The sequence below is a fragment of the Nylanderia fulva genome, unplaced genomic scaffold, assembly GCF_048542155.1.
Source record: "Nylanderia fulva isolate GAGA-0341 unplaced genomic scaffold, ASM4854215v1 Scaffold16, whole genome shotgun sequence".
Classification (NCBI taxonomy): Eukaryota; Metazoa; Arthropoda; class Insecta; order Hymenoptera; family Formicidae; genus Nylanderia; species Nylanderia fulva.
The window spans coordinates 3,058,095-3,085,437 of NW_028189835.1; the positions used below are offsets into that span (position 1 = coordinate 3,058,095).

Sequence of the window (27,343 nt, forward strand, 5' to 3'; positions counted from 1 at the left end):
ATATGCATAGCAGAATGCATCTTACTGATCCTATACACTGATTTCACATACAATTTAATATCCATAAAACGTACCGAGATTTAGTAACGGCTAAATAATTACATATTACATCGGCAAGCCACGTTATCAGAAACTGAGCATAAGGAAGATATGCATATCAAAATCTGCTGCAAAATCATGAATTTGCTAATATTCAGCATTTTTGTTATCTAGGTTATTGAATGAATAAATATTATCTATATCAAAATGTATTTAAATAAGTCTTATCTACATTGTAAAATGAAATAGCATATTACTAAATATGCATTTATAAGCAAAATTTCTAATATTTTTAATACATCTTAAAATAACATTTTATTAAGGGGCAATTTCACGTGCCGCTAAAACAAGCGATTGAAGCGGCAGATTTGTCGCTCGTAATCCAGCATCAACAATTTTTAATCAGTTCAACTACAAAGCATTTACTGCTTAAACGCTCAACTTTCAACTCTGTCGCGCTGCTATCCTTTTCATATACAAAAATTGTTACAAAAGTTGTTACGTGATCATTTTGTCGCTCAAACAATCGATTTTAGCGGCTGGTGAAAAGGCTTTATTAAAAAGTTACATTATTACAAAATTATTCCTAATTCTACAAGAAAAATAATTATTTACGTAATCGAGTTGAAACCCTAGTCTCTCGCAACGGTGTATTAGTTTTATATCGTTTCGGAGACGGCGATACGCTGTTTTCATCATTAGTCTTTGTATTTTTCTTTTGTACGTGTCCTTTTCTTTTGTCTAAGAGAAAGTAGAATAAAATTCGTATTACCTATTCCTATTGCTTATTAATTATTTATTCAATCACTTTTAATTGCATATAACAAATACTAAATTTTAAGAAAATAAAGCGAAAAACAATCAGAAAGTTATTTTACATACAATCAAAATAAAATATAAAGTCGGAATACTATTTTCCAATATAATATAGGATTTGTTTTCTGTTCCTGCACTAATAAACTAGTGCAAAACTAGTGAAAAAACAAACCTATAAATAATAATAATGATGTAAGTTTCAAATATACTACTGCATTTGCAAATTATGGTGTATTTATTTATTAATATATAATAAGAAATGTTTTTTTTCTAAATATTTATATTACAGTAAATATTAGACGAATATTATAATAAATATTTAAAAAAGTTAATTGTATATAACAAATTAAATCAAACATTACTGAAATTATAATATTCTGAATTCATTTCGACTATATATAACTCTCCGTTTGTTTTTCACGACTGTGTAATAATTTTATTATAACTGAGTAATTGTTATATGCAGTTGATTTTTCTTTGTTATTTCTCGCTAAGAAAAATATATATAAAAAAATACCTATACATTTATATATATTTTTAATTTTAAATGTAAGAAATTAACAAAATCGACTTTATTTACTCACTTTGTGCAATAGGTGCATCTCTCTCTTGCACATCTTCCTCAGAATCATCAGAGCTATCATCTTCATCGGAATCATCATTAATTTTCTTTTTACGAATACTTTTTATATTTTTCGGTATGGTAGATGGTGGCGGCATTCGATGTTTGTCTGCCACACTCGAGTTTTCGGTTTCTGTTTCGGTCTCTAAAAGTTCTTGTATTTTCTCTTCTAATTCTGTGCAAGCAGCAGTAGCATCTGCCTTTTTCTTCGCTTGCTCAATGATATTTTGCAACGCTGCTAATACCGGTTTATAATGAATTTTTTCTTTCAGTAGTGGTAAACTTTCGATAAGACGTCGTATACCTTTAAAAGAAAAAGAAAGAATAGGATTAATATCAATTACATTACTAAACAAAAATTACTTGACTTACTCTTTCCACTGAATTGCAACAGTGTAAGACAGTAGGAAAGATCACGCCATTGTCTTTCTGTGGTAGCTAATTTAAATCTAGCACAAATTTTATCAATTATGGTATCAATTTGTCTCTCTCTCTGTATCAGACCGAGAATGTATCTGTAAGTTATAACATTAATGAAGAGATGCAGTTTTTTTCTGCTGTACATATTGAGCTACAATATTTACTTGATGGTTTCCTGAAATTGTTTTTCCTCGAGATTCAATTCAGGATCTGCTAAGCGCGACAATATATCGGGCACTATATTATACAAAGCATTGCCTTTCTGGGCGAGTTGATTAAAGAAGTCTTTCGTGTTCTGCCGTATTTGTTTATCCTCGTCAATAATGCAAAGTGCTAATTCTGAAACTTGTCCTTTCACTCGTATCATCTCCCTCATTATCAGATTCGATAACATACGAACGCACGTTCTACGCACGTCTACATTCTGATCTCGGAGTCTATGAACATAAATATTAATATTAATAATATTAAATTAATACTAATATACAGAGTGTTGAAAAAGTTGTACAATATTTTAAGGGGATTTAGTATGTTTAAAAACAAGTCGAAAAGTCTTAATAAATATTTAGGTTTGCAAATCGTTTCTGAGATATTTTTATTTTTATTATTTTTATTTTTTTTATTATTTTATTCGTGTGAATATAAGTAAATTAAATTAAATTATAAGTAAGTTAAAGTTTGTATGAGATATTGCAAATATCTCAAAAATGATTCAATTGCGAACCTATGTTTATTAAGACTTTTTAACATATTTTACGACATACTAAATATAATCATTTTCATTCCTAAATCGATATATTAATCAATACTTGAAAAGTGACTTTTAATTTGAAGACCAATGAGTAAGAATTAATTTACCTGCCATAGATGTGCTTTGACCATGGTTCCACTTGATTGGGAAATCTAGTAGCAAGATCGCTCAATCCGATCAGCATGTTCGATCTCACTCCGGGATACGGCGATCGTTCCAATATGGTGACTAAGAGTTGTAAAGATTGCTCGCAAAATATAGAACTTACCGTCATCATTTTGCTGAGTGCGAGTGAGGCTGCGGCTTGTAGATTCTCGTTATTATACTTATCGTGATACTTGCATACATCCAATACAAGTGGCCTGTAACAATTGTATAATATATATATATATATATATATATATATGGAAGTTTTCTCTATCAATCGAGTAAAGATCATTATCATTCTTGCACGATATTAATTTAAATTGATTTGAAGGCCAATGAGTAAGAATTAATTAATTTACCTGCCATAGATGTGATTATTTGAATACGTACACAAATTTTGCGAGCAAGCCATTTCCAGTAACGATCTCATTTTCGAGAGCATTATTCACGAATTCCGCTTCGGCGTCATCTATTGCACCTTCTAAAGCTTCCTCACCATTCTCACTGGTCGCAGAAATCATCGAGTTATCTCTATTTCGTCGTGCACTCGAAGAGACCGACGCGTTTGCTGATTTGGATCTAATATCTGGTGTCGTAAAGGTGTTACCTCTCGGTACTTGTTTCTTGCTCTTATTTTGCTTTCGTACTGCATTTCTACGCTTAAGTTCTTTATAAATGGGCATGTCCAAATGAATCATTTGCTTGATGGCAATGTGTCCAACTATATGCAGCAGTTTGCAGAGTACAGGGCGTGATACACCTGCTTGATTATTTTCCTTATTTATGAGTTGACTCTTCTCAGTGATGTCCAATAACAATTCCTTTACCAATTTATCAGGTTGATTTGCTAGCTGGAATTTAAAATAAAACTCTCAGCACGATATCCCAAGTGTATTTAATTAACACATAACAGTCTCACTCACATGATATATGACGTTAAGTGCATCCGTCGCAAAAGAGACATAAGCGTTTTCATTCGCGTTAATAAAAGTGTCTTTTAACAATATCTGGATTTGTTGGAACATATCTTGATCGTTGGAATATCTATACGATAAGAAAGAATCTTTTAACTCAATTCTAAAAAACTTCAAATTATTTTCATCATTTTTAAAAATTTACCTCAGAGGTGCTTTTTCAATATCCTTGTTGTTATGTTTTATCATTAATAGCATTCTGCAAGTGTCTCGCGCGAGAAGAAGATCGTCCTTCGCGCGTGGACCTAATCCTACTTTCACTAATACATCTAGATTATCGATCACAATGTTAGATTCTGCTTGAGCTATCATCGTTATTATCATTAACGAAGTTCTGCTGTCTATTTGCAATGTATCCGGATATTTCATGGAAAACTTTTCCCATAATACCTATGGATATAGCATTAATTAAAATAAAGATATTGAACTCTGTAAAGTATTTCTAATTATAAAAGTATAACAAAGTATTTACAACTGTGGTCATCAAATGAGATAAATATACTTAGTATTAAATTACCTGCAGTAATTCGCTGTTTAATTCCCCGTTTTCATACCATGTCACGATCAGTTGAGCTAAAGCCGGACTCTGTCCAGGCTGTAACTCTTTTAACAAATTGATCAAACGATTGGCGCGAGTTACGGCTATTTGACGAGCTGATTGTTTGTCATTATCAATGTCGAAATAGATGTTTTTGTACACCACTGCTACATTACTACGCACAGACTGATCACGATGGAACACTTGAAAAAGGGCTTCGCGTATTGCGCTGGCTGCACCAGTTACTCCGAATTGAAAAGCGGTTCCTAGGAATGTACAGGATTCAACGGCATCGCCGGGACTTGTGGAGAACAATAGTTTTTCTGCCATCGGTATTGCCTTTTCCAACTCGCTCGCAAACTTGAGACAATTCTGCAAAAAAAGCTACAATTATAAACAGTTCAAAAGAATTGCTTTATTCAATTTCATGTCACGTACTGTTAAGTAATTTATAACGCGTTTTCTCAGTCTTAGCTCTTCTTTTTTCTTATTATTTTGTTCTGACTTGCTTGCATCGATCATATTCTCCTCCTCATTATCTGCAGATTTGCTTTCCGATTCTATAAAAATTTTCAGTAAAAAGGCAAATAGACACTCCTCCTTTGCTGTACTGGAAAGATTTTTCATTTCAGGGGCTTCTTTCAATAACATACAAGTTTTCCACAAGTATGTTACAGCTTCGGTGACTTCTCGGTTTAATAATAATTGTCTTACATGTTCGAAAGCATGATCTGCATCAATATTCTCTTTGTTCTCTGTACCTATTAAATAAAATCATGTGTAATAAATTTTGTAATGTGTCTTGAAAATGTTTTGCACATCAATAATATATTAACAAGTGTAATATAACTAACATGAATCATTTATATATTCCGTTTCATTTTCAAAAATCTGTTTTATTGTCGCTTTAATATCTGGCTGTAAAGTGTTCCAAAGTTCAAATCTTTGCATATGACCGCGTTCACTAGTGCATGCAATTTGAGCTTGCAATTCTTGCAATTTTGATTTTTCTTTTTCCAACGAATCGGAGAGTTCAACAGAAGTCAACTGCAATAAAATAAAATACATCAAATCAAAAGATCAGTCAAGAGAAAAGTGATACTTTTAATTTTTGAAGAATATATACCTTGGCAGCGAAGGGATTACTTTGCAACATGGCACGCAACAATTGGAGAGCCTGTTTACGAACAATCGCGCTCTTATCTTCTAAGCGAAGTGCGATGGCGGCTAAAAGCTTCCCATATCTGGCTAATGGTACAGCACCGTTGCAACACAAGCGCTGCCACATTTGAAGTACCTTTGATCTAACATGAGCATTGCAATCCAAAATATGATCCTCCAAATTGTTTAGGCATTCATCACGTAGCTCTTTCTGTTCATCCGTAAGATCTTCGCCAGTCAGTGCTTTTTGTACTACACTACCCAAGACTCCAATCACACAGTTTCTCATAGTATAAAACTATAAAATAATTTCAAAAAAATTGTTTAAATTAAACTACCTCTTTAATTATGCATATCATTTAACAAGTCTTATATCAAACTATTGTTTAATCAATAGCAAAAAAGAATTATGATAAAAACGTACCTCATTTGACAGATAATCCATCATCTCATCAAGAACAGGAATTATAAGATCAGGTTGCGAGATTGCGATGTTTTCGAGAAACGTGGATACATTACGACTTTCGACTTCACCAATTTCACTCTGTCCAATCTCATTCATTACACTTTTTATCAAACCAGTACAACCACATTCAGTCGTCATATGTACTATGCCAGCCGCTATAGGTACTGCTAGTGAGTCACATAATTTTACTAATTGAATAATTCTCACAATGCAAGTTATCCCATGATTATATTTTTTAATCAAAGTTCCTAAAATCTGTTGTAAATAAAAATATAGTTAATATAATAATAAATAATTAATAATTAATATAATAAAGTTTGTGCACAATATATACAACTATAAATGATATATGAACATATGTATAAATAATAATACCTCAAATATAGTTTGTCTCATATGTTTTTGCTTAGTATCTTTACTCTGTTCCAATATTTTATAACATATTTGTGCCAAAGTCCTGTAAATATTATGGTTTAAATTAACAGTGTTTTGCAAATTAATTGCATCACTTACATAACAAATGAATTTTCGACGATTGGTGGTCTCCAAATCTTATACAATGGTATTTGTAGCCAGCGATATAGAAGTTCCAAAGCTTTCTGTTTGGATTGTTCCCAATCTTCTTCAATATCTGTCTTGGTACCTTTTTTATACTAAAAATGATAAATTAATCTTTAATTGTACAATTGTATAATATATAACAATACAAATAAAAGAATAATATTTTTATACCTTTCCAATATTGGCTTCATTTGCATTTTTTACAACACGTTCATCTATATGACTAACAAACCATGAGAACAAATATGCTAGCATGTTGTTAATACATAAATATGTTTTCCGGTCCTCTTCCTCTGTAATATCATTATTATGATCAAATATTTTTTCCAAATCATCCACAAGTACTTGCACAGCTGAAAATGATATCGATGTATAAATAAACTAACACCAAGTAATTTATCTTAATTAATTACATAGTTATATTGTAAAATAAAAAACACTTTTATTCATAACACAACCTAGATTTTATATATAAAAAAATTACCTTTAGAAATCCTAGTAAAACCACGTAGGCAGACCGCAAGTTCCACTTTACTGCCATGAACAATGATAGAGAAAAATGTGTCAAAATGTTCTAAAATAAAATGTGGGCCATTTTCCTGTAATGCTGGTCGTGTAGCTGTAACACAAATTCAACATTATAAACATAAACTATTCAACTACTGCAACTGTTATTACTAACAATTTATTGTTATTAAGGATTTACTTAGAGATTATTGTTACTATAGAAAAGCAATTATAAGTGTCACAATAGAATTGAAAATAAGAATTATATATTGAAACTTACCATCAAGAGTCTGTGATATCATTCGTATAGGAACAATCTCATCAACAAAATATTGGTCAGCATGAGACGTCAAAAGCTCATCCGGCACCAAAGGAATCACGAAATTTTTTACCATTTTGATGTAATTCTAAATTCAGCCGTCAATCTGAAAATCCTAAAAATTGTCACAAACAATCAGATTGTTTTGCATTATACATCTCATCATAATAAATACCATTGGAATAATAGTTCATTATCTTCCTCAAATTTATAAAATGTTCAATCAAGCTCCACTTTCAAAGCGATCTTCGTAACTAACCAACAAAAACATTCGTATCAAATACGTTTCATTTTCAAATTCACTGCTACCAATCACAGATTATTAAAAGCTGTTCCCACAGAAAAGACTGTAGAGACCTCTCGCGGAGAGCTATGAATTATAGATTCGTAATTATAAACACACACACATTTATATATATATATATATATATATAAATATATAATTGCAACAAATTACAAAATCAACTCTGTTAGCACAAATCTAACAACGTAAAGATTTTTCGAAATAACAAATATCACTAGGAAATTCATGGGAATTATGCTCGTTCTACAGGACATGAAATCCACAATATATACACATACATAATTTTTTATATTAACAATTTTTACGTTCTATCTTAAGAACAATACAAATAAAAAACATTATTTTTTATATATTACTTTAGTTATAATTTAATCCTAATTTTTTAAATACATATATATAGTAGAAAAATATTAAAATAAAATGTAACTTATTCCAAATATACAAGATATTTTTTCATATGTATGTATATATATACAAATATTTATACTTATCTTCATTAATTATCTTTAATCAATATCATACTTTATATTTTTACATTGTCTAATTCTTTAGTTACTTTTGATGCTATATTGTCATCTTTTTCTTCTTTCTCTTCTTCAGATTCTGTATCACTTGGTGGAAAATCAGGAAGTGCTAAAGATAAGTATAAATATTAAAAAAAGAGAAAATAGAAAAAACAAGAAGTTATTGAATGTCCTTACCATGTCTATCCAATTTCTCTTGCCAGGCTTTGTTTAGAAACTCTTCTTGTACAGCAATTACCTCTTTGCTGTTTGTGCAAAGAGCATATTTGTTCAACAATTCATCATTCAACTCTAAAAACGCGTGTCCCCATGAGAACTTTCCAAGATAAATATTGGCTTCCTCTGGAAATCCTGTTATAATCAAAGCAGCTGCTATAGCTTCAACACAACTCAACTGATAAGATTTTCCATAATTTATTGGATTGGCAGCAACCAAAAATGGCAGTAGACGAGGATGAGATGCCTTCATCCTGTTAAAGGGAGTCTCGTCTAAGCGAGCCCAACTGCAATCCACAACTGCACAGCCATACTTCTGTACAATTTCACGATCTGCTGGGCATACGCACTGCAACGCAATGTTTTAAATCATTAGCATGTTGTAGCAAAACTGTAACCATATCTCCATTTATTAACTACCTGACTACCAGCTGGAGTGAGACATAAGCCGGAAAATCGAGTTCCTAATCGCAATATCTTTATCAAGCCGTGCCTCGCTAGTTTCCTTCCAGAGCATTTTTTGGGATCGCAGTGCTCCATGTCCCACATGGCCACAGGAAACGGGATCGATGGTTCGTCTGATGAATCTACGAATTTAATGGGAGATAATTTTATGATAGAAGTGTGAAAAATTTATTTGATCTAACCTGCCTCTTCATCCAAGTTCTCCTTCTCCAATCCTTCATCTCTCTCCTGCTGGTACCTTTGCTCCTTGCCGAGAACATGACGGGGTCTCTTCTCGAATAATTTGCTCTTGTTTTTCCTCCTACGTCCCGACATTTTTCACACCGAATTTATTATTATTCTCTCGTATTATCTTTCCAGCGTGTATGCAAAATAACCTAAGACAACTTGATCATAACCTGCAAGAGATTTTATGATAAAAATTTATAATTAATCTTCATATAAGAGATTTGTTCTTTGTATAACTAAATTTCTTGCATTTATTATTAATATTAAGTAATTATTTGTAATATTTTGTTCTTGTAATTAAATATAAAATGTACATACGCGTGACTATTTTTTAAATACTATTTATCATTTGACAACGCTAGGGAATAATGTTTCGCTCTACGCGATGGCCAATCAGCTTCCTCTATTTCTAGAAATAATAATCCGCAACGAGAAACGTGATTGGCTGATTACGTCACTGCATGCAACCCTGCGTATTGCAAAAAGCGCTAGAAATATCTTAGGTTTGTTCGCGTCGCATGCCTCAACTTGCTCCTTTTTACTTCAATGCGCTCGTATTGGTCCAATTCGAGGAGCGCACCAATACGAGCGCATTGGAGTAAGAAGGAGCATGTTGGGGCATGCGACGCGAACAAACCTTTTATTAGCATCATTCCATCTACCAAATCGATCTTTCACTTCACGTGTTGTGTCAGAGAACGACGATGGTGAGTCCTGTATTTCTTTATAATGTATCCATTTATTTCGTTGCCATCTTGTTATTTTATATGTGAAAGCATCCAAAAGTTAAATCTTCAGAGTCTGATTTCGTTTCGTATGTATTTCAGTCGGCGCATAAGACATTTATCATCAAGCGAAAGCTTGCCAAAAAGCTGAAGCAAAACAGGCCAATTCCACAATGGGTGAGAATGCGGACTGGTAATACTATCCGGTAAGTTTTTCAACTTAATTACTTTAAAGATTCGTCATCTTTACTTTACATAAAATTTGAAAGATTTTTTCGTTAAATATTTAATATCTAATATATTGTATGCAGGAAATGATAATTACTATTTTAAGGTTAGATGAAGCCTGCATATATTGTGCTAATATACATCCAATGCATAATTGATTAATTTATTGTATTTGATTACTGCTTATAAATTGTGTTCATACTTTTACAAAATTACATAAATATTGCTATGTTATGTGTCAAAATATAAATAAAAATGGATAATAAAGTTATATATCATTGATCTATAATTACATTTGAATTTAGAAAAACACTTAAGTGAATAAAATAAAGATTGATATGATTTTATAAAACTTTGGACAATATTTTATTTGTGATATTATTTTTGCATAGCTTATTGATTTTTCTTGTCTTTAGTGCAAATTGTCAATTACAATTTTTTTATATGATTGCAACAATTTATTTACTGTTTTCTTTGTTATTTTCTTATCTTGGATATTTAAAAAACATTATATTATCAATACTTGATAATTGACTTTAATAAATAATTAAAATTTATAGACTAGTATTATAGATAGTTTTCATATATATATAATTTTTTCAGATATAATGCTAAGAGGCGTCATTGGAGGAGAACTAAATTGAAGTTGTAAATCCTATTAAAACATACACATTATATGATAACAATAATGTATGATTTAAGAATAATGGATATATCTACAACCTCAAAAAAATTGTCATAATTTCCAGCATCTATGACAACGAAAAATAAAATTAAACTATTAAAGTATAAAACAGGTGTATATTTCTAATATATATATATATATATATATATATTGTTAACTCTTAGCAAACTTTTACAAAGAATTCGGCACTTTACGCATATGCATCTGCTTTAACCAATCTTCTAATAATTCTTCACCAGTCTTAGGATATGGTAAATAATAGTGTTTAGGTGGTGGTCCTTCTTCCAAACGTACAAAATAATGGCAATATCTATAATGAATAGTTCCCTTGCGTCCTTTAGCATGACGTCGTAAACCTTTCAGTACTATACCTTTAGTACTAAATGATTCCGCTGTAAAAGTTAAAGTTTATCATTTATTATTGAATTGTTAAAAGAACTGCAACAACATATGAGTACAGATATATAACAAAACTAGTATTAATTAATATAATCAAACAAATATTTGCATATACTTACCAACCCACAAATTACTTTTAAATTCGACATTGTGTTGTTCTACAGCCACACGTTGAGCATCTAGTATAACTTCTTTTGCAATTTGAGCACCTTTCATATGCAGAAAGCTCAACTGTTTAACAGCTTCGTCTACAGACATTCCTCGTACAAAAGCAGCAATGTACCACATTTTTTTCGGGCTATATTTTACATTAGCTCTATAATAACATACATACTGAAAAACAAATATACAATAAGAATAATCAATTATTTAACATTAGCATAGCATATAGAGTATTGTATAATAGAACAGACTTACAGCAGGCCTTCTTTCTTCATCTGGCTTTTGAGGTGGAAAAACAGTTTTGTTATAAGAAAGAAAATGTCTCGGTTTCTGATATTTTTTCAAGTTGGTGTTACATATCGCAGAAAGATGGAAACTGTACGTTGGTATAAGATTAAATGTATTTACTGTACTTGGTGATATACCCACTTTATTTAAGGTAAATCTACCATAAAACATTAGATGTTTCACACACTGACGAATACTCTGCATTTTCTATAAATGTAAACTTTTATATTAAATTACAAGATGTAAATATAACAATAATCTATTAGTAATGAAAATAAAACAAACTTCTCAATTGAGATTTTCTGATAAATAAAAGATTTATACAGAATTATAAATAACTTTCATAAAATAACTTCTTTTAAAAGAAATGTTAATATAACATAACCTAATAATCATTTATATTAATTTTTTACTATTACGTATATTTCCATATTATACAGATAAAAATATTCTTACGAATTTTCAATTTATTCAATTTGAATAAATCAATCGGATATCAATTGTCTTTGTTTCTACAGATAAATTAATTTTTGTCCAAACACACATTTATTAAATACTACATATGATTGATTTGACACTTAACCTCAATTTGATACACTCTTTCCAGCCTTTTGACACTTTCTGTATCTAAGATTGTAGGATATCTTGGCCGGGTTATTTCAACTTATCCTAATATAATTATAATATAACATATATATATATAATATTTGCGAAAAACCACGGTCTCACATTTTCAGAGAGAAAGAAAGAGCGAGAAAAATACTTCTTCTCTCTCACTTCGCCGTACTGCGCAGTAGAGGATGGGAGACTATTCCCCCCATTCTATACCCGTCACGTGACGCACTCCCCACTCCGCACTTGTCACGTGACACCTGACGCGTCGCATACCAGCGCCGCCTACAGGTCAAAGTCGATTCAAAGTCGTACGCGTCGAGACGCCCGCTCTCTTTCTCACCACGATAATTATATTGTACGAAAAATTCTTTAATTAAAATAGTATTGACTTTGTGCTTTCAATTCGCCTTTATCGAAATTTAATTGCGTGCATGATTTAAATACGCATTAAAAAACACAAAATAAATAAACAAGTAATAAACAATTTGATAATAATTAAGGAATGATAAAACGAAATTTTTGATAAACCTTATATAAAAATTTTAATTACATATTTTTATAATAATAAACCAATCATAAAACTGTTCGAAATACAAATATTTATATATAAACGATTTATAATATTTACAATTTCTCCGTGAGTTCGGGTACAGCTTTAAATAAATCTGCGACTAATCCGTAATCTGCTACTTGAAAGATAGGAGCTTCTGGATCCTTATTGATGGCTACAATCGTCTTAGAATCCTTCATGCCAGCAAGATGTTGAATTGCACCCGAAATTCCAACTGCTATATATAGATTCTGAAATCATAATTATAAGATTTTTTAAATATATGTACAGAAGCTTGGAAGATAAATTTATTCTAAAATGAGATTCTGGATAAACATTAATTTCACTTACAGGTGCAACAATTTTTCCTGTTTGTCCTACTTGCAGATCATTTGGCACAAATCCTGCATCAACCGCAGCACGAGATGCTCCTACTGCTGCATTGAGCTTATCTGCTAATGTATATAATAATTTGAAATTTTCCCCAGATTTCATTCCACGTCCACCAGAAATTACGACTTTAGCAGATGTTAATTCTGGTCTGTCAGATTTACTGAGCTCTTGTTTAATATATTGTACTTGATTCGAGGTATAATTACTAGTAGGCAGAGTTTCGCATTTAGCATTACCACCTTCCAAAGATAATGGTTCAAAAGAAGTGCTTCTTACAGATATCACTTTCACATTGTCTTTAGATTTAAGAGTTTGAATAGCATTACCAGCATATATAGTGCGTACAAAAGTATCTGATGTTTTTACATCAATAATATCACTTATTGGCGATACATCTAACTTTGCTGCAATCTTAAATTAAACATGTTTTTAATAAAATATAAATAGATTAACAAGGTAAAAGATATGTAGTTGATATGTAATATATTCTTGAAAATATATGTTGTGTATACTAACCCTGGGAAGCAACGCTTTGCCAAATGCACTTGCACCAGCTAATATATGTGTGAATTTATGCTCATTATATAGTTTAAGTATAAGCGGTGTCAATGATTCTGCAGTAAATCCTTTAAATGCATCACTGTCTGCGAGAAGAATTTTGGAAACATCTTTGGCCTTACATACATTCTGTGCTACTGTATCGCACTTTGTACCAGCAACCAATACAGTTATATCACCACCAATTTTTTTGGCAGCTGTTAATGTGTTGCAAGTAATTGGTAGTAAATTTTCGTTGTTATGTTCTGCAATGACCAAGGTAGACTCATAACGTATCAGTGAGCCAAACTGTAAATAAATAACATATATTTGAAAGATCAAAATTTCTATTACATTCATATATAAAAAATAAGAAAATTTAAAGTATTGTTGTTTGAAAGTTTAGCTTTATATAACAAATTTCAAGCATCTTAAAAATTAACAGATAATTGCAAAGTGCATATCTCTAACAATGTTTTCAACATAGGTTAATGTGTGTTGACATAATTAAATAAATTAATTAGTAAAATGTTTTATGCTTCTTGCAAAAATTTAGTAGGAAATGCAATGAGTATCAGAATTGGAATGTATTTTTAGGTTCATAATTATCAGACTGCAAGATACAAATATGGATCAAAATATAATGAAACATATGAACGACGAAAACAATAAATATGCTCACTTTACGAGTAGTCCGTAATGTTTTGATGCAGGTGGAAAACATTGTTATGGAAATTTGATTTCTTTTCTCGTTTTCAATATATTAAAAAGTAGAAAAATAGTGCTTTATATGAGTGACGACAAGGTCCAAAGTCCTAACAGCTGCAATACAGATATCAATTGAGTAGGGGTTAAGCCGTTAAGCACGTCAATTTATATATAGGCGCATGATAAATTGAAGGCAAAATTATTAAACATAATTACATAAAAATATAATTTAGGCAATATGTATTTGAAGTTGTATTTATTATATTTGATATTTATTTATAACATCTATATATATATATATATATATATATAAGAAATCCTTGTTTTTTTTCTTTCATGATTATGATATGATCCAAATTAATTCGAGTTTTCATTGATTGGCTAAGATTCTTTTCGATCAAAAATGGCGAAATAAATTTTTTAAATTTATCAAATAAAATTTATAAATATATATATATATATATATATATATATATTAATTAGTAAAACTTTATTCAAATAAATTAAAAATTTTATATCTCTTTATTATATTAAATAAAATTAATAAACTTTTTATATTTTTTACAATATATTGATATTGTTACATGATAAATTTTTGAGCAAAAAAGATTAGTTTTAGTTTTATTCAAATATATTTTATTAATAAATTAATAAAAATAATCTTTCTGATAACAAATATGTGTGATTTATTAATTTAACTTAAAGTTTCTATTCGAAAGTTATTTAAACTATTCACACAGATTTAAAAAATATAATTTATTTCCTTTTAAATATTAAAATATAAAAGTAAAATATTTATATTTTAACATTTTCATGTTTTATTATTTCAAGAATATTGCAATTAAGAAAAGAGAATCTTATATAATTTCATTATGTTATCTCCTTATTTTGTTATTATATTGTAACTAGGTAAATACAATTCTTTTTTAATATAATTTCATTATTTTTATTTTTATTTAAATTTAATTTGTGTGTATCATTAGATATTACAAACATCTCATTTTATCTTCGTTTTCTACCACCAACTTTTTTGTGCAAGTCTCGTTTGCCTTTTCCTGCTTTAGGTTTTTTAGCACCTTTGCTCTGTTTTAATGAACCTTTTTTCTTTTTGTTGTTACTTGTTGCAGATTGTTTTATCCTATAATATAAATTAATGATTATAAATATTAATACATAATTTGCATATATACTGTCTTACAACTTTTTGCTATTTTTAAATATATATAAAAACAAACAATTTTTCTTTTTTTATCAGTAAATTGTTTACTCTCTTATCCTTAATAAACCAATTATTAAAGCTACCTATTCTCGCGAAAATAAGAAATACAATTGTGAACTGTATTAAAGCATGAATTGGAGAAAAAGTTTAAGTCAGAATGCAAGCAAGACAAATTTATACAAGAACTTTTATTAAAGAAAGAGATAAGAGTTACTAATTACGTTGACATTAAATCTACATAAATAAAAACTTACTCTGCAGTTCCTGTTGAATAATCTTCATGGAGAATTTTTGTTTTCTTTTGTAAAATGCTATCCACTAAGTTTTTATTTTGACTTTTCTCTTCAACAACATTTAATGGAAGTGCTTTTCTCTTTCTTTTCATTCCAGGCACTTCTTTAGCAATTCCCTTTGCATCCTTCTCTTTTGGTAGCCTGCAATCAATATTATATTTTATTTGAATAAGAAATAGAGAAAATAAGTTATAAGATATAAAGAGCATACATAGGCTGGAATTTTCCAACAGATGCAGTCGATGTACGTGCTATAGTTACAGCTTCAGAAAGCTGTTGAGGATTTGGGAAGTGATCTTTAGTAGGTAGTCCAACTTTTGGTAATTTTATATTTTTCGCTTTAGCTATGTTGCGAAGCCTTTGTAATTCGTTTTTGGATTGTCTTTCCTTTTTATCTAATTTAGCTTTAGCAAATGGATCATTGGTTGGATCAGCATTATCATTGGTTTCTACCAACCATTCCTTCTGTTCCTGAGCTTTCGCTCGTTTATAACCATATGTAGGAATCCATTCCTTAAAAAAATTCAGAAAAGATCAGATAAATTGAAAACTATATTATTATAGAAACTTCACATATTTAGTTATTAAATAAATATATGAAAAAATTATTGGATATAACTAAAGAATAGTTTTGAAGAATAAATTTCTTACTTTTAATTCTTCATCCCATTTCAGTTTGGATTTACCCTTTTTCTTGGTCTGTATTCCTTTCTCCTTAGCAAACTGTTGCCACTTTGTCAAAGGTTTAGGTTTTGGAATAACACGTGAACGTGGCAATACATATTCAGGCTTGGGCAATTTAACCATTATAGTTTCATCCACCCGTTCTACTGGCAGTTCCCAGATTTTATTAATTAGCAACTGCACATTGTCCCTCGTTAAATTTTTTAAATATGAGTCTGATTTCGACCTAAATACAAACAGATTTAATGCAACATTAACATACATTTTTCAGACACAATATTGTAGAGATATTGAATTAAAGTTAATCTGAAATTAAAGTTACTTGAGAGTTTTGATATTCAAGGCATTATAATCGGATACAAGCAAAGTTCCCAGATCAATGTCAAGCTCTATCTCTTTATGAACTAATGTAGATTTAGATGGATCTGTGGCTTTTTCTTGTTCATTTTCCAATATTGATTTGACAAGATCCATTTTAAACAATTATAATATAACCACGTGTAATCACAATCGAATTACATAGAATGAAACCTTTCTTCGCGATTCGCGACATGTGAAAAAATATCGAAATCTACAGGAGCGCCTCTATGAACTATTTGTCAAACTGATAGGATTATTTCTGATAGGGTAGTTTCGAACCTGTGTTACGCCTACTCTTTGCCTTAGGCAAGTTTCGGCGACACAGCGTACACGGCTACCAACACCCTTAAGTTAACATAAATAATAAATATATTAAATATATGATTATAGCGATTCCAAGAATTAGCCATGGTAAGTTAAAGTATAAAAGTTCGTCATGATATAGCAAGTATATATCATACCCGGCATTTTTGTTCTATTTTTTATTATTAATTAAATGTATTTTTAATTTCAGTTATTCTATTCTTTCTTCAAATCCTTGATCGGAAAAGACGTAGTCGTTGAATTAAAGAATGATCTCAGGTAAAATATTGTGCTTTATAGTTAAGTAAAATGTGTGTCAGATGACAATAACATTAATTTAACGTTCTACTTTAGTATTTGTGGAACATTATATTCCGTCGACCAGTACCTGAACATAAAATTGGCTGACATTAGCGTAACAGATTCGGAAAAGTATCCTCATATGGTATGTACAAAGTTGATTTTTCTTATATACTGTTCAAGCGCAATTATTATCTGTACAATATATATAACCAAATCTAACAGTATTAAATTTTAGTTATCGGTAAAAAATTGCTTTATTCGTGGATCTGTTGTACGATATGTACAACTTCCAGTAGATGAAGTAGATATTCATCTCTTAACTGAAGCAGCACGCAGAGAAGCAATGAATGCTCAAGCAAGATAGTTTACATTAATTATTTATATGAATCCTCCTCTTTTTTTATGCATATGGCTTATTCTATGTAAAAATGAGATACAAAAGTATTTCATATTCACATAATTCTAAAATGGTGAATAACAAAGTATCATTTTTTTCAATACATATACATATCTTTATTCAATTATTTAAGATTTGTAACAAATGCTATTTTCAAAACTTCAAACAATGCATATTTAAAATTGTGTAATGATAGTGAAGTTACGTTTATTTATTTGTGTTTATGAAAATAGCGCAATCAGGATTTATACGTTTATCTTATTTCCAATCTGATAAAGTTGCATCCTCCCAGATATATCTTCCCTTTATTTCTGTATTTTCTGGCAATAAAGCACAATAAACAGGTGCTATGGCTCCTTGATCTGGTGTCAAAGTTCCTCTATGGCTAGTCATATCTGTATCTACATAACCAGGATGTACTGAGTTCACTGCAATATCCTTTCGAGAATCTTTATTAAACATAGACTGATGAATACCAGCTAAAGCAGATACTCCAATTTTACTTGCTGCATATCCTGAATTTGGCCAACCAGCTTGTATATGAGTATTAGATTTTGCAGCACTAGAAATAAAGATATATACATGCATATATATGTAAATATTAAATAAATTTTGAAAAATTTTTTTGATCTAACTTATAACTATATTTTTTAAATACAATTATTTCATAAATTATATAATTACTTACCTGACAAATTCATGCATCATGTTATTTAATTCTTCTTCAGTTAGATTTGGATTAGATAATTTCTGTTTCAATGCGTCACTAGTAATGTTGCAAAGACGTCCAAGACAACTAGAAACATGAACCACCCGGGCATGTGGTCTAAGTAAAGGATAAAGTGCAGTACACACTCTATGTAAGCTGAAATAATTTACTCGTATTGTTTCTTCAGCTCGAAACCCAAAAGGTTCTGTATCATTCTATAATAATCAAATGTTAACATATCTATTAATTTCTTGTGTGTATATATATATATATATGTGTATGTTCTTATATGTGTGTGTGTGTTCTTTTTTAAATAAAATCACATTTTTATATCCCAATTTGCCAAAATAAATCATGGAATATCTTATGGAAACTACTATTTTTTTGTTGTATATATGAGTTTGATTGCACTGCTTTTATATATATTTATTATTATAGTAATTATTATATTATATATATTTATATTATATTAATTATTATTATATTATATATATTTATTATTATAGTAATATTAAAAGAAATAAATGTATATAATTAAGGTATTATATTGTCTTATATAATAATATAATATTTTATATATATATATATATATATATGTGTGTGTGTGTGTGTGTATATATATATATATATATATATACTCGAAAAATTATATAAGACATGTTTTTATTAATAAAAACAAAAATAACTTTGAAATCTTACTTAGTCGCTGAAACAATTTTGAATGTCATTCTGTATTCTTGAAATCATAAAAATATCAATTCTCGATGTCTTATTTTAATTATTAATTTGAATTATGTTTTAATTAAGTAACAATTCTATATTAGTATATTTCCATAAGATATAATCTCAAATATTTAAAAATTAACTAGAAATTTATAAGATTTGCATACACACACACATTTATATATATATATAATCTAAAAAAAAAATATCTAAATTATTCTTCCATTTTAAAAACTATTAAATTAAAAAAGAATATTAATTACTTTAAATGCTATGGCAGCATTGTTAATTAATACATCCAAACCACCATATGTATTCTTCAAGTAATCTCGGAATTTCATGACACTGTCATCATCATTGATATCCAATTGATGGAATTTTGGTTTCAAATTTTGCTTTTCCAACTCACTGACGGCATTCAACCCGCGAGTGATATCGCGAGCCGTTAAATAAACATTTCCATCATATTTTTGACAAAGGGCTTTGACAATGGCAAAACCGATACCTTTGTTCCCACCTGTTACCTAAAAACAAGACAGCATACATTGGCAAATTTTCAAATTTAAGAAAATTTTTTATTAAATCTTAATTAAAAATAGTTAATATTATATTAAATATACATGGATTCATTATTTTATAATTAATTAATTATAATTACGTACCACAGCCACACGAGTCATTGTGTCTTACAACCGACGACGAGATAATATATTTTTTTTAGTAATTTGCCACTTCTATATATATGTCCTGATACTTGCGATACTTTATATTACTAATATGATAAGATAGTATAAACAAGCAAAGGCATTTGCACATAGAACGCGTTAACACATTTCAATCTGTCAAAGTGCTACATTTGCTTGATCAATCAGATATCGTATTTGTTACTGTAAATAATGATAAGTTAACATATAATAAATATATTAAATGTAAGATTATTATGATTACCAAGAATTAGCCATGGTAGTTAAAATATAAAAGTTCGTCATGATACAGCAAGGTTCCATTTTTTTATTATTTATTTAAATGTATTTTTAATTTCAGTTATTCTATTCTTTCTTTAAGTCCTTGATCGGAAAGGACGTGGTCGTTGAATTATTCTGTACAATATATATAACCAAATATAACTGAATCATGGATTAAGTTTTAGTTATCGGTAAAAAATTGCTTCATTCGTGGATATGTACAACTTCCAGTAAATGAAGTAGATAATTTCATCTCTTAACTGAAGTAGCACACAGAGAAGCAATGAATGCTCAAGCAAGATAATTTATATGAATCTTTATATGTATCTTTAATTGATGGCTTATTCTATGTAAAAGTGGGATACAAAAGTATTTCATATTCACACAATTTTGAAATGGTGAATAACAAAGTATCATTTTTTTCAATACATATATATATATATATATATCTTTATTTAGTTATTTAAGTCTTGTAGCAAATGCTATTTTAAAATCTTCAAACAATGCATATTTAATATAATAATGGTAAAATTTACGTTTATTTGTGTTGTACTTATGAAAATAATTAGCACCATCAGGATTTATACATTATCTTATTTCCAATCTGATAAAGTTGCATCATACCAGATATATTTTCCCTTTATCTCTGTATTTTCTGGCAATAAAGCGCAATAAACAGGCGCTATGGCTCCTTGATCTGGTGTCAAAGGTCCTGTATGGCTAGTCATATCTGTATCTACATAACCAGGATGTACTGCGTTCACTGCAATATCCTTTCGAGAATCCTTATTAAACATAGACTGATGAATACCAGCTAAAGCAGATACTCCAATTTTACTTGCTACATATGCTAAAGGTACTTCGATTTTACTTGCTACATTTGTTGAAATTGACCAACCAGCTCGTATATGAGTATTAGATTTTGCAGCACTAGAAATAAAGATATATATATATATATATATAAAATAATTAATTTTGAAACATTTTTTTGGACTAATTTATAACTCTATATTAAATATAAATATTTCATAAATTATATAATTACTTACTTGACAAATTCATGCATAATGTTATCTAATTCTTCTTCAGTTAGATTTGGATTAGATAATTTCTGTTTTAATGCGTCACCAGTGATTTTGCAAAGACGTCCAGCACTACTAGAAACATGAACCACTCGGGCATGTGGTCTAAGTAATGGATAAAGTGCAGTACACACTCTACGTAAGCTGAAATAATTTACTCGTATTGTTTCTTCAGCTTGAAACCCAAAAGGTTCTGTAGCAGCATTCTATAATAATCAAATATTAATATATCTATTAATTTCTTATATACATGTTCTTTTTTAAATAAAATCACATTTTTACATCTTAATTTACCAAAATAAATCATGGAATATCTTATGGAAACTACTATTATTTTGTTTTACATATGAGTTTGATTGTACTATGTTTTATATATTATATATTTATAATTATAGTGATATTAAAAGAGATATTATATAATTAAAGTATTATATTGTCTTATATAATATATTATTAACATATTATTAAATAAAATAATTTGTAATTATACATATATGTATATAATTACAGATTATTTTAATATATATAAGATTAGTAAAATTATTTAAGACATGTTTTTATATTCATAAGAACAAAAATAACTTTGAAATCTTACTTAGTCATTGAAAAAAATTTTGAATGTCATGCTGTACTCTTGAAATCAAAAATATCATTTCTTAATGTTTTATTTTGATTATAATTTTAATTGTATTTTAATTAAGTAATAATTGTATATATGGTATTTCCATACGATATAAATCCTAATATTTAAAAATGAACCAGAAATATATAAGATTCGCATGTATATTTTTATGATCTAAAAAAAAAATTAAATAAAATATGCACATTATTCTTTGATTTGAAAAACTATTAAATTTAAAAAATATTAGTTACTTTAAATGCTATGGCAGCATTGTTAATTAATATATCCACACCACCATATGTATTCTTCAAGTAATCTCGGAATTTCATGACACTGTCATCATCATTGACATCCAATTGATGGAATTTTGGTTTCAAATTTTGCTTTTCCAACTCACTAACGGCATTCAACCCGCGAGTGATATCGCGAGCCGTTAAATAAACATTTCCATCATATTTTTGACAAAGGGCTTTGACAATGGCAAAACCGATACCTTTGTTCCCACCTGTTACCTAAAAACAAGACAGCATACATTTGCAAATTTTCAAATTTAAGAAAATTTTTTATTAAATCTTAATTAAAAATAGTTAATATTATATTAAATATGGATTCATTATTTCATAATTAATTAATTAATTATAATTACGTACCACAGCCACACGAGTCATTGTGTCTTACAACCGACGACGAGGCAATATCTTTTTTTTCGTAATTTTCCACTCTTATATATATGTCCTGATACTTGAAAGTTTACTAATATGATAAGATAGCATAAACAAACAAAGGCATTTGCACATAGAATGCGTGAACACGTTTCAATCTATCAAAGTGCAAAATTTGCTAGACCAATCAGATATCGTATTTGTTATTGTAAATAATTACAAGTTGACATATAATAAATATATTAAATATAAAATTATAGTGATTTCCAAGAATTAACCATGGTAGTTAAGTATAAAAGTTCGTCATGATAATAGGCAAGGTTCTATTTTTTTTATTATTAATTTAAATGTATTTTTAATTTCAGTTATTCTATTCTTTCTTTAAGGTCTGGATCGGAAAGGACGTGGTCGTTGAATTATTCTGTACAATATAACCAAATATAACTGAATCATGCATTAAGTTTTAGTTATCGGTAAAAAATTGCTTCATTTGTGGATATGTTGTCTAATATCTAGAACTTCCAGTAGATGAAGTAGATATTCATCTCTTAACTGAAGTAGCACACAGAGAAGCAATGAATGCTCAAGCAAGATAATTTATATGAATCTTTATATTTATCTTTAATTGATGCATATGGCTTATTCTATGTAAAAATGAGGTACAAAAGTATTTTAAATTCACACAATTTGGAAAGAATGAATAACAAAGCATCATTTTTTTTCAATACACATACACACACACATATATATATATATTTTTATTCAATTATTTAAGTTTTGTAACAAATGTTATTTTAAAATCTTTAAACAATGCATATTTAATATAATGATGGTAAAATTTACGTTTATTTGTGTTGTACTTATAAAAATAATTAGCACCATCAGGATTTATACATTATCTTATTTCCAATCTGATAAAGTTGCATCATACCAGATATATTTTCCCTTTATCTCTGTATTTTCTGGCAATAAAGCACAATAAACAGGCGCTATGGCTCCTTGATCTGGTGTCAAAGGTCCTGTATGGCTAGTCATATCTGTATCTACATAACCAGGATGTACTGCGTTCACTGCAATATCCTTTCGAGAATCTTTATTAAACATAGACTGATGAATACCAGCTAAAGCAGATACTCCGATTTTACTTGCTACATATGCTGAATTTGACCAACCAGCTTGTATATGAGTATTAGATTTTGCAGCACTAGAAATAAAGATATATACATGCATATATATGTAAATATTAAATAAATTTTGAAAAATTTTTTTGAACTAACTTATAACTATATTTTTTAAATACAAATATTTCATAAATTATATAATTACTTACTTGACAAATTCATGCATAATGTTATCTAATTCTTCTTCAGTTAGATTTGGATTAGATAATTTCTGTTTCAATGCATCACCAGTAATGTTGGAAAGACGTCCAGCACTACTAGAAACATGAACCACTCGGGCATGTGGTCTAAGTAAAGGATAAAGTGCAGTACACACTCTACGTAAGCTGAAATAATTTACTCGTATTGTTTCTTCAGCTTGAAACCCAAAAGGTTCTGTAGCAGCATTCTATAATAATCAAATATTAATATATCTATTAATTTCTTATATACATGTTCTTTTTTTAAATAAAATCACATTTTTACATCTCAATTTACCAAATCAAATCATGGAATATCTTATGGAAACTACTATTATTTTGTTTTACATATGAGTTTGATTGTACTATCTTTTATATATTATATATTTATAATTATAGTGATATTAAAAGAGATATTATATAATTAAAGTATTATAATGTCTTATATAATATATTATTAACATATTATTAAATAAAATAATTTGTAATTATACATATATGTATATAATTACAGATTATTTTAATATATATAAGATTAGAAAAATTATATAAGACATGTTTTTATATTCATAAAAACAAAAATAACTTTGAAATCTTACTTAGTCACTGAAAAAACTTTTGAATGTCATGCTGTACTCTTGAAATCATAAAAATATCATTTCTTGATGTTTTATTTTTATTATTAATTTTAATTGTATTTTAATTAAGTAATAATTGTATATATGATATTTCCATACGATATAAATCCTAATATTTAAAAATGAACCAGAAATATATAAGATTCGCATGTATATTTTTATGATCTAAAAAAAAAATTAAATAAAATATGCACATTATTCTTTGATTTGAAAAACTATTAAATTTAAAAAATATTAGTTACTTTAAATGCTATGGCAGCATTGTTAATTAATATATCCACACCACCATATGTATTCTTCAAGTAATCTCGGAATTTCATGACAATGTCATCATCATTGACATCCAATTGATGGAATTTTGGTTTCAAATTTTGCTTTTCCAACTCACTGACGGCATTCAACCCGCGAGTGATATCGCGAGCCGTTAAATAAACATTTCCATCATATTTTTGACAAAGGGCTTTGACAATGGCAAAACCGATACCTTTGTTCCCACCTGTTACCTAAAAACAAGACAGCATACATTTGCAAATTTTCAAATTTAAGAAAATTTTTTATTAAATCTTAATTAAAAATAGTTAATATTATATTAAATATGGATTCATTATTTCATAATTAATTAATTAATTATAATTACGTACCACAGCCACACGAGTCATTGTGTCTTGCGTAATATATTTGTTCGTAATTTGCTATTCCTATCTCCTGTTTGATACTTTGTATTACTAATATGATAAGGTAGAAAGATAGTGAGAATATGCAATTTAATGCAACAGATTTTTCGTATTTATCAATTAGATTGAAAATATAAAGGCTTCCTCACACGATCATAAACAAGGCAGTTGCACATAGAACGCGTCAATGCGTGTCGATCTGTCAAAGTGCAAAATTGCCCAACCAATCAGAGTCGAGGATCTCTTTATTCTGATTGGTCGAGCGCTTCACCCTAGATAGATATATTTTCGAACACAATCTAGTATGTCACCATCTGATGTACTTTCGAATTGTTCGTGATTATTGTTTGTGCACTCATCGCCGGTCAAGTTCAATAAAGTACGAGTATCCGTATTAATTGACGCTTCACATCGTGTTAATTATCCGTTAATTATAAAGCCGATCATGTCGCGTGTACCGACATCGCGATCGCGATTGATTTCGCACGCGCGAGATTTGATTTCGTCGGTCGTGAATGTGAATCTTGCTCGACGTTCGTGTTCTTCCGAAATCGCGTGACGTCACAGCTCCGACTCGACCCGCCAAAAGTTCGCGCGCGCGAGTTTACGAGGGCGGATCGCGAGAATTGTCGGGCGCTTTTGACGCGAAAATTTCCGGAGTATTTCGACGTTGTCGATCGTATTCTAAGTGGGCAATTGTGCGTTTCCGATCGTCCTATCGCATCATCTTGTCGAAGTATTGTTACGCGACGAATTAAGTTTGTAATATATGCGTAAAAATCGATCAATTACGATCGAGGTCGCGTGGCCATTTTTTTCTTAGTGCTCAATTCTTGAATATCGGCGACTTTTGAGTACGTCGCGGGGGAAATCGCCGCATCATCGTCGTTCGATATAAGGCCCTCCGATAAGGGCCTTGAAAAAAGCGGCGATGCGAAAACGGAGCATCGGTTTTATTCGCGAATAAGCATCGAAAATGTGATATCTAAAACCCGGGCGTCGCGAACAAAAAAATAACGCGAGTGCAAGTGTTTCATCGAAGCTTCTTCTACGAGGACAATTCCTGATGCAGAGGTTAGTTTAATATTTAATATGAAAAATAGTCGACTTTTTGATAATCTAAATTGAACGATGAATATTTGGATGAAATAGATTTATGTGTTTAAGTAATTATATATGTATATATAATATAACATTTATTTTAATTTTCTTTATTATTGTATTTATATTGATTAACTCGAAATCGATCATTCGATTGAAGTTATATTGACTCGTATCACTTAAATGAACTAATTATTGAAGACTATCAACTATTGGTAAATTTTCGTGATTATCAAATGAGCTCGATAAGCTCGAAGGTAACTGAAAAACGGTATCATTACCAACAGTATTTGACTTAGTGAAGGGTAATAGAGTATTTGATTTTACCGATTAATTTTTTATTATCATATAACTAAATATATTTTTCACGGTTTTTTATTTTCAATAAGTACGTTCACTATCATAATTTTATCAAAAAAGGTGGCATATTGAATTTTTGTCCAATTATATATGACTTATTCCCTTGCATTACATTTTATCATACGAACTTTATATATTTTGTATTTATGATCTAATATAATATATAGAAATCTGCGTACGTATTTTATATTAATTGAAAGAAAAATGAATAATTTATAATTATTTCGAATTTTATTGTTTAATTGATTTATAATTGAAGTGAAACCACAAAACATTTACTCAAATTTATATACCATTTCATATAATTTTTTAAAAGTATATCTATTTCTGTTTTTTTCTGTTTATCTCAGACGCCAATTTTCTATAAAGATAATATATAGATAAATTTATTTGAATATATTATATAGGATTTATATTGGTTTGCTTGCTTTGCTTACATTTCTATTTATTATTCTTCTAATATTATTTAATTAATTAATTTGATGAATTTTAATAACAAACATTTATATAACAAAATGCTCTTAACAATAAGGATTATAT

General features: G+C 29.0%; 10 protein-coding genes and 1 long non-coding RNA gene across 15 annotated transcripts; 3 read left to right on the forward strand and 8 right to left on the reverse strand.

Annotated features, from left to right (window-relative positions):
• Positions 1–232: 232 nt before the first annotated feature.
• On the reverse strand, positions 233–7,727 carry Cap-D2 (CAP-D2 condensin subunit). Of its 2 annotated transcripts, none has more exons than XM_029314976.2 (19): positions 7,497–7,727; positions 7,283–7,427; positions 6,980–7,114; positions 6,667–6,848; positions 6,448–6,587; positions 6,310–6,391; positions 5,893–6,189; positions 5,434–5,766; positions 5,162–5,354; positions 4,746–5,068; positions 4,287–4,679; positions 3,915–4,159; positions 3,719–3,839; positions 3,186–3,646; positions 2,756–3,010; positions 2,062–2,334; positions 1,850–1,992; positions 1,440–1,781; positions 233–780 (listed from the first exon to the last, which is right to left on the reverse strand). In XM_029314976.2, the coding sequence occupies exons 2-19, from the start codon at positions 7,395–7,397 to the stop codon at positions 647–649; spliced, it is 4,167 nt and encodes a 1,388-aa protein (XP_029170809.1). In that variant the 5' UTR covers positions 7,398–7,427; positions 7,497–7,727; the 3' UTR covers positions 233–646. The 2 variants fall into 2 exon arrangements, with proteins under 2 accessions (XP_029170809.1, XP_029170808.1); XM_029314975.2 differs by having other exon boundaries at positions 7,283–7,436.
• Positions 7,728–8,105: 378 nt separating this feature from the next.
• On the reverse strand, positions 8,106–9,432 carry LOC114940364 (18S rRNA aminocarboxypropyltransferase-like). The gene is made up of 5 exons (XM_029315007.2): positions 9,377–9,432; positions 9,013–9,228; positions 8,786–8,952; positions 8,327–8,714; positions 8,106–8,258 (listed from the first exon to the last, which is right to left on the reverse strand). Exons 2-5 carry the CDS (start codon positions 9,143–9,145, stop codon positions 8,149–8,151), a joined length of 798 nt encoding a protein of 265 aa, XP_029170840.1. The 5' UTR covers positions 9,146–9,228; positions 9,377–9,432; the 3' UTR covers positions 8,106–8,148.
• A 247-nt stretch (positions 9,433–9,679) lies between these two features.
• On the forward strand, positions 9,680–10,805 carry RpL39 (ribosomal protein L39). Its single transcript, XM_029315177.2, has 3 exons — positions 9,680–9,765; positions 9,886–9,989; positions 10,615–10,805. The coding sequence occupies exons 1-3, from the start codon at positions 9,763–9,765 to the stop codon at positions 10,661–10,663; spliced, it is 156 nt and encodes a 51-aa protein (XP_029171010.1). The 5' UTR covers positions 9,680–9,762; the 3' UTR covers positions 10,664–10,805.
• mRpL22 (mitochondrial ribosomal protein L22) lies at positions 10,793–12,583 on the reverse strand. Of its 3 annotated transcripts, none has more exons than XM_029315175.2 (4): positions 12,002–12,583; positions 11,513–11,765; positions 11,215–11,428; positions 10,793–11,088 (listed from the first exon to the last, which is right to left on the reverse strand). In XM_029315175.2, the coding sequence occupies exons 2-4, from the start codon at positions 11,747–11,749 to the stop codon at positions 10,868–10,870; spliced, it is 672 nt and encodes a 223-aa protein (XP_029171008.1). In that variant the 5' UTR covers positions 11,750–11,765; positions 12,002–12,583; the 3' UTR covers positions 10,793–10,867. The 3 variants fall into 3 exon arrangements, with proteins under 3 accessions (XP_029171008.1, XP_029171007.1, XP_029171006.1); XM_029315174.2 differs by having other exon boundaries at positions 11,513–11,752; positions 12,002–12,580; XM_029315173.2 differs by having other exon boundaries at positions 11,513–11,752; positions 12,129–12,577.
• Positions 12,584–12,738: 155 nt separating this feature from the next.
• On the reverse strand, positions 12,739–14,509 carry wal (electron transfer flavoprotein subunit alpha wal). The gene is made up of 4 exons (XM_029315167.2): positions 14,323–14,509; positions 13,620–13,949; positions 13,062–13,514; positions 12,739–12,961 (listed from the first exon to the last, which is right to left on the reverse strand). Exons 1-4 carry the CDS (start codon positions 14,362–14,364, stop codon positions 12,785–12,787), a joined length of 1,002 nt encoding a protein of 333 aa, XP_029171000.2. The 5' UTR covers positions 14,365–14,509; the 3' UTR covers positions 12,739–12,784.
• Positions 14,510–15,280: 771 nt separating this feature from the next.
• On the reverse strand, positions 15,281–17,110 carry LOC114940463 (ribosome biogenesis regulatory protein homolog). Its single transcript, XM_029315166.2, has 5 exons — positions 16,867–17,110; positions 16,512–16,770; positions 16,072–16,373; positions 15,822–16,001; positions 15,281–15,486 (listed from the first exon to the last, which is right to left on the reverse strand). The coding sequence occupies exons 1-5, from the start codon at positions 17,016–17,018 to the stop codon at positions 15,351–15,353; spliced, it is 1,029 nt and encodes a 342-aa protein (XP_029170999.1). The 5' UTR covers positions 17,019–17,110; the 3' UTR covers positions 15,281–15,350.
• An 82-nt stretch (positions 17,111–17,192) lies between these two features.
• On the forward strand, positions 17,193–18,253 carry LOC114940468 (U6 snRNA-associated Sm-like protein LSm2). 2 transcript variants are annotated; one of them, XM_029315176.2, is made up of 4 exons: positions 17,193–17,315; positions 17,419–17,486; positions 17,562–17,652; positions 17,746–18,253. In XM_029315176.2, exons 1-4 carry the CDS (start codon positions 17,313–17,315, stop codon positions 17,872–17,874), a joined length of 291 nt encoding a protein of 96 aa, XP_029171009.1. In that variant the 5' UTR covers positions 17,193–17,312; the 3' UTR covers positions 17,875–18,253. The 2 variants fall into 2 exon arrangements, with proteins under 2 accessions (XP_029171009.1, XP_085336961.1); XM_085480835.1 differs by having other exon boundaries at positions 17,733–17,839.
• LOC114940466 (carbonyl reductase [NADPH] 1-like) lies at positions 17,999–20,762 on the reverse strand. The gene is made up of 5 exons (XM_029315172.2): positions 20,288–20,762; positions 20,002–20,226; positions 19,603–19,863; positions 18,596–18,831; positions 17,999–18,469 (listed from the first exon to the last, which is right to left on the reverse strand). The coding sequence occupies exons 2-5, from the start codon at positions 20,017–20,019 to the stop codon at positions 18,166–18,168; spliced, it is 819 nt and encodes a 272-aa protein (XP_029171005.2). The 5' UTR covers positions 20,020–20,226; positions 20,288–20,762; the 3' UTR covers positions 17,999–18,165.
• A 62-nt stretch (positions 20,763–20,824) lies between these two features.
• Positions 20,825–23,242, reverse strand: LOC114940465 (carbonyl reductase [NADPH] 1-like). Its single transcript, XM_029315168.2, has 4 exons — positions 22,659–23,242; positions 22,260–22,520; positions 21,354–21,592; positions 20,825–21,234 (listed from the first exon to the last, which is right to left on the reverse strand). The coding sequence occupies exons 1-4, from the start codon at positions 22,674–22,676 to the stop codon at positions 20,898–20,900; spliced, it is 855 nt and encodes a 284-aa protein (XP_029171001.1). The 5' UTR covers positions 22,677–23,242; the 3' UTR covers positions 20,825–20,897.
• On the forward strand, positions 22,112–24,208 carry LOC146723936 (uncharacterized). Its single transcript, XR_014924294.1, has 2 exons — positions 22,112–22,955; positions 23,036–24,208. It is a non-coding gene; the product is annotated as an uncharacterized LOC146723936 (long non-coding RNA).
• Positions 23,413–25,520, reverse strand: LOC146723937 (carbonyl reductase [NADPH] 1-like). Its single transcript, XM_029315171.2, has 4 exons — positions 25,310–25,520; positions 24,911–25,171; positions 24,001–24,239; positions 23,413–23,874 (listed from the first exon to the last, which is right to left on the reverse strand). Exons 1-4 carry the CDS (start codon positions 25,325–25,327, stop codon positions 23,571–23,573), a joined length of 822 nt encoding a protein of 273 aa, XP_029171004.2. The 5' UTR covers positions 25,328–25,520; the 3' UTR covers positions 23,413–23,570.
• Between the last annotated feature and the right edge of the window lie 1,823 nt (positions 25,521–27,343).

What these genes read in the sequence shown, in the direction of transcription:
- Cap-D2 (XM_029314976.2), bottom strand. Translation starts at nt 7,397, where the DNA reads ATGGTAAAAAATTTCGTGATTCCTTTGGTGCCGGATGAGCTTTTGACG. An exon ending in GCGTTATAAATTACTTAACA is followed by an intron (nt 4,680 to 4,745) that starts GTACGTGACATG and finishes CTTTTTTTGCAG; the next exon opens with AATTGTCTCAAGTTTGCGAG. An exon ending in TCAAAGCACATCTATGGCAG is followed by an intron (nt 2,335 to 2,755) that starts GTAAATTAATTC and finishes TTATGTTCATAG; the next exon opens with ACTCCGAGATCAGAATGTAG.
- LOC114940364 (XM_029315007.2), bottom strand. Translation starts at nt 9,145, where the DNA reads ATGTCGGGACGTAGGAGGAAAAACAAGAGCAAATTATTCGAGAAGAGA. An exon ending in GAACTTGGATGAAGAGGCAG is followed by an intron (nt 8,953 to 9,012) that starts GTTAGATCAAAT and finishes TTAAATTCGTAG; the next exon opens with ATTCATCAGACGAACCATCG. An exon ending in AGAGAAATTGGATAGACATG is followed by an intron (nt 8,259 to 8,326) that starts GTAAGGACATTC and finishes ACTTATCTTTAG; the next exon opens with CACTTCCTGATTTTCCACCA.
- RpL39 (XM_029315177.2), top strand. An exon ending in CGGACTGGTAATACTATCCG is followed by an intron (nt 9,990 to 10,614) that starts GTAAGTTTTTCA and finishes TAATTTTTTCAG; the next exon opens with ATATAATGCTAAGAGGCGTC.
- mRpL22 (XM_029315175.2), bottom strand. Translation starts at nt 11,749, where the DNA reads ATGCAGAGTATTCGTCAGTGTGTGAAACATCTAATGTTTTATGGTAGA. An exon ending in ATGAAGAAAGAAGGCCTGCT is followed by an intron (nt 11,429 to 11,512) that starts GTAAGTCTGTTC and finishes TTTGTTTTTCAG; the next exon opens with TATGTATGTTATTATAGAGC. An exon ending in TAAAAGTAATTTGTGGGTTG is followed by an intron (nt 11,089 to 11,214) that starts GTAAGTATATGC and finishes TAACTTTTACAG; the next exon opens with CGGAATCATTTAGTACTAAA.
- wal (XM_029315167.2), bottom strand. Translation starts at nt 14,364, where the DNA reads ATGTTTTCCACCTGCATCAAAACATTACGGACTACTCGTAAA. An exon ending in CATTACGGACTACTCGTAAA is followed by an intron (nt 13,950 to 14,322) that starts GTGAGCATATTT and finishes ATTTATTTACAG; the next exon opens with TTTGGCTCACTGATACGTTA. An exon ending in CAGGAAAAATTGTTGCACCT is followed by an intron (nt 12,962 to 13,061) that starts GTAAGTGAAATT and finishes TTATGATTTCAG; the next exon opens with AATCTATATATAGCAGTTGG.
- LOC114940463 (XM_029315166.2), bottom strand. Translation starts at nt 17,018, where the DNA reads ATGGATCTTGTCAAATCAATATTGGAAAATGAACAAGAAAAAGCCACA. An exon ending in TTGAATATCAAAACTCTCAA is followed by an intron (nt 16,771 to 16,866) that starts GTAACTTTAATT and finishes GTTTGTATTTAG; the next exon opens with GTCGAAATCAGACTCATATT. An exon ending in TATTCAACAGGAACTGCAGA is followed by an intron (nt 15,487 to 15,821) that starts GTAAGTTTTTAT and finishes TTTATATTATAG; the next exon opens with GATAAAACAATCTGCAACAA.
- LOC114940468 (XM_029315176.2), top strand. An exon ending in GAATTAAAGAATGATCTCAG is followed by an intron (nt 17,487 to 17,561) that starts GTAAAATATTGT and finishes GTTCTACTTTAG; the next exon opens with TATTTGTGGAACATTATATT. An exon ending in CGGAAAAGTATCCTCATATG is followed by an intron (nt 17,653 to 17,745) that starts GTATGTACAAAG and finishes ATTAAATTTTAG; the next exon opens with TTATCGGTAAAAAATTGCTT.
- LOC114940466 (XM_029315172.2), bottom strand. An exon ending in ATGCTGCCATAGCATTTAAA is followed by an intron (nt 18,832 to 19,602) that starts GTAATTAATATT and finishes TGATTATTATAG; the next exon opens with AATGATACAGAACCTTTTGG. An exon ending in ATGATGCATGAATTTGTCAG is followed by an intron (nt 18,470 to 18,595) that starts GTAAGTAATTAT and finishes CTTTATTTCTAG; the next exon opens with TGCTGCAAAATCTAATACTC.
- LOC114940465 (XM_029315168.2), bottom strand. An exon ending in ATGCTGCCATAGCATTTAAA is followed by an intron (nt 21,593 to 22,259) that starts GTAACTAATATT and finishes TGATTATTATAG; the next exon opens with AATGCTGCTACAGAACCTTT. An exon ending in ATTATGCATGAATTTGTCAA is followed by an intron (nt 21,235 to 21,353) that starts GTAAGTAATTAT and finishes CTTTATTTCTAG; the next exon opens with TGCTGCAAAATCTAATACTC.
- LOC146723937 (XM_029315171.2), bottom strand. An exon ending in ATGCTGCCATAGCATTTAAA is followed by an intron (nt 24,240 to 24,910) that starts GTAACTAATATT and finishes TGATTATTATAG; the next exon opens with AATGCTGCTACAGAACCTTT. An exon ending in ATTATGCATGAATTTGTCAA is followed by an intron (nt 23,875 to 24,000) that starts GTAAGTAATTAT and finishes CTTTATTTCTAG; the next exon opens with TGCTGCAAAATCTAATACTC.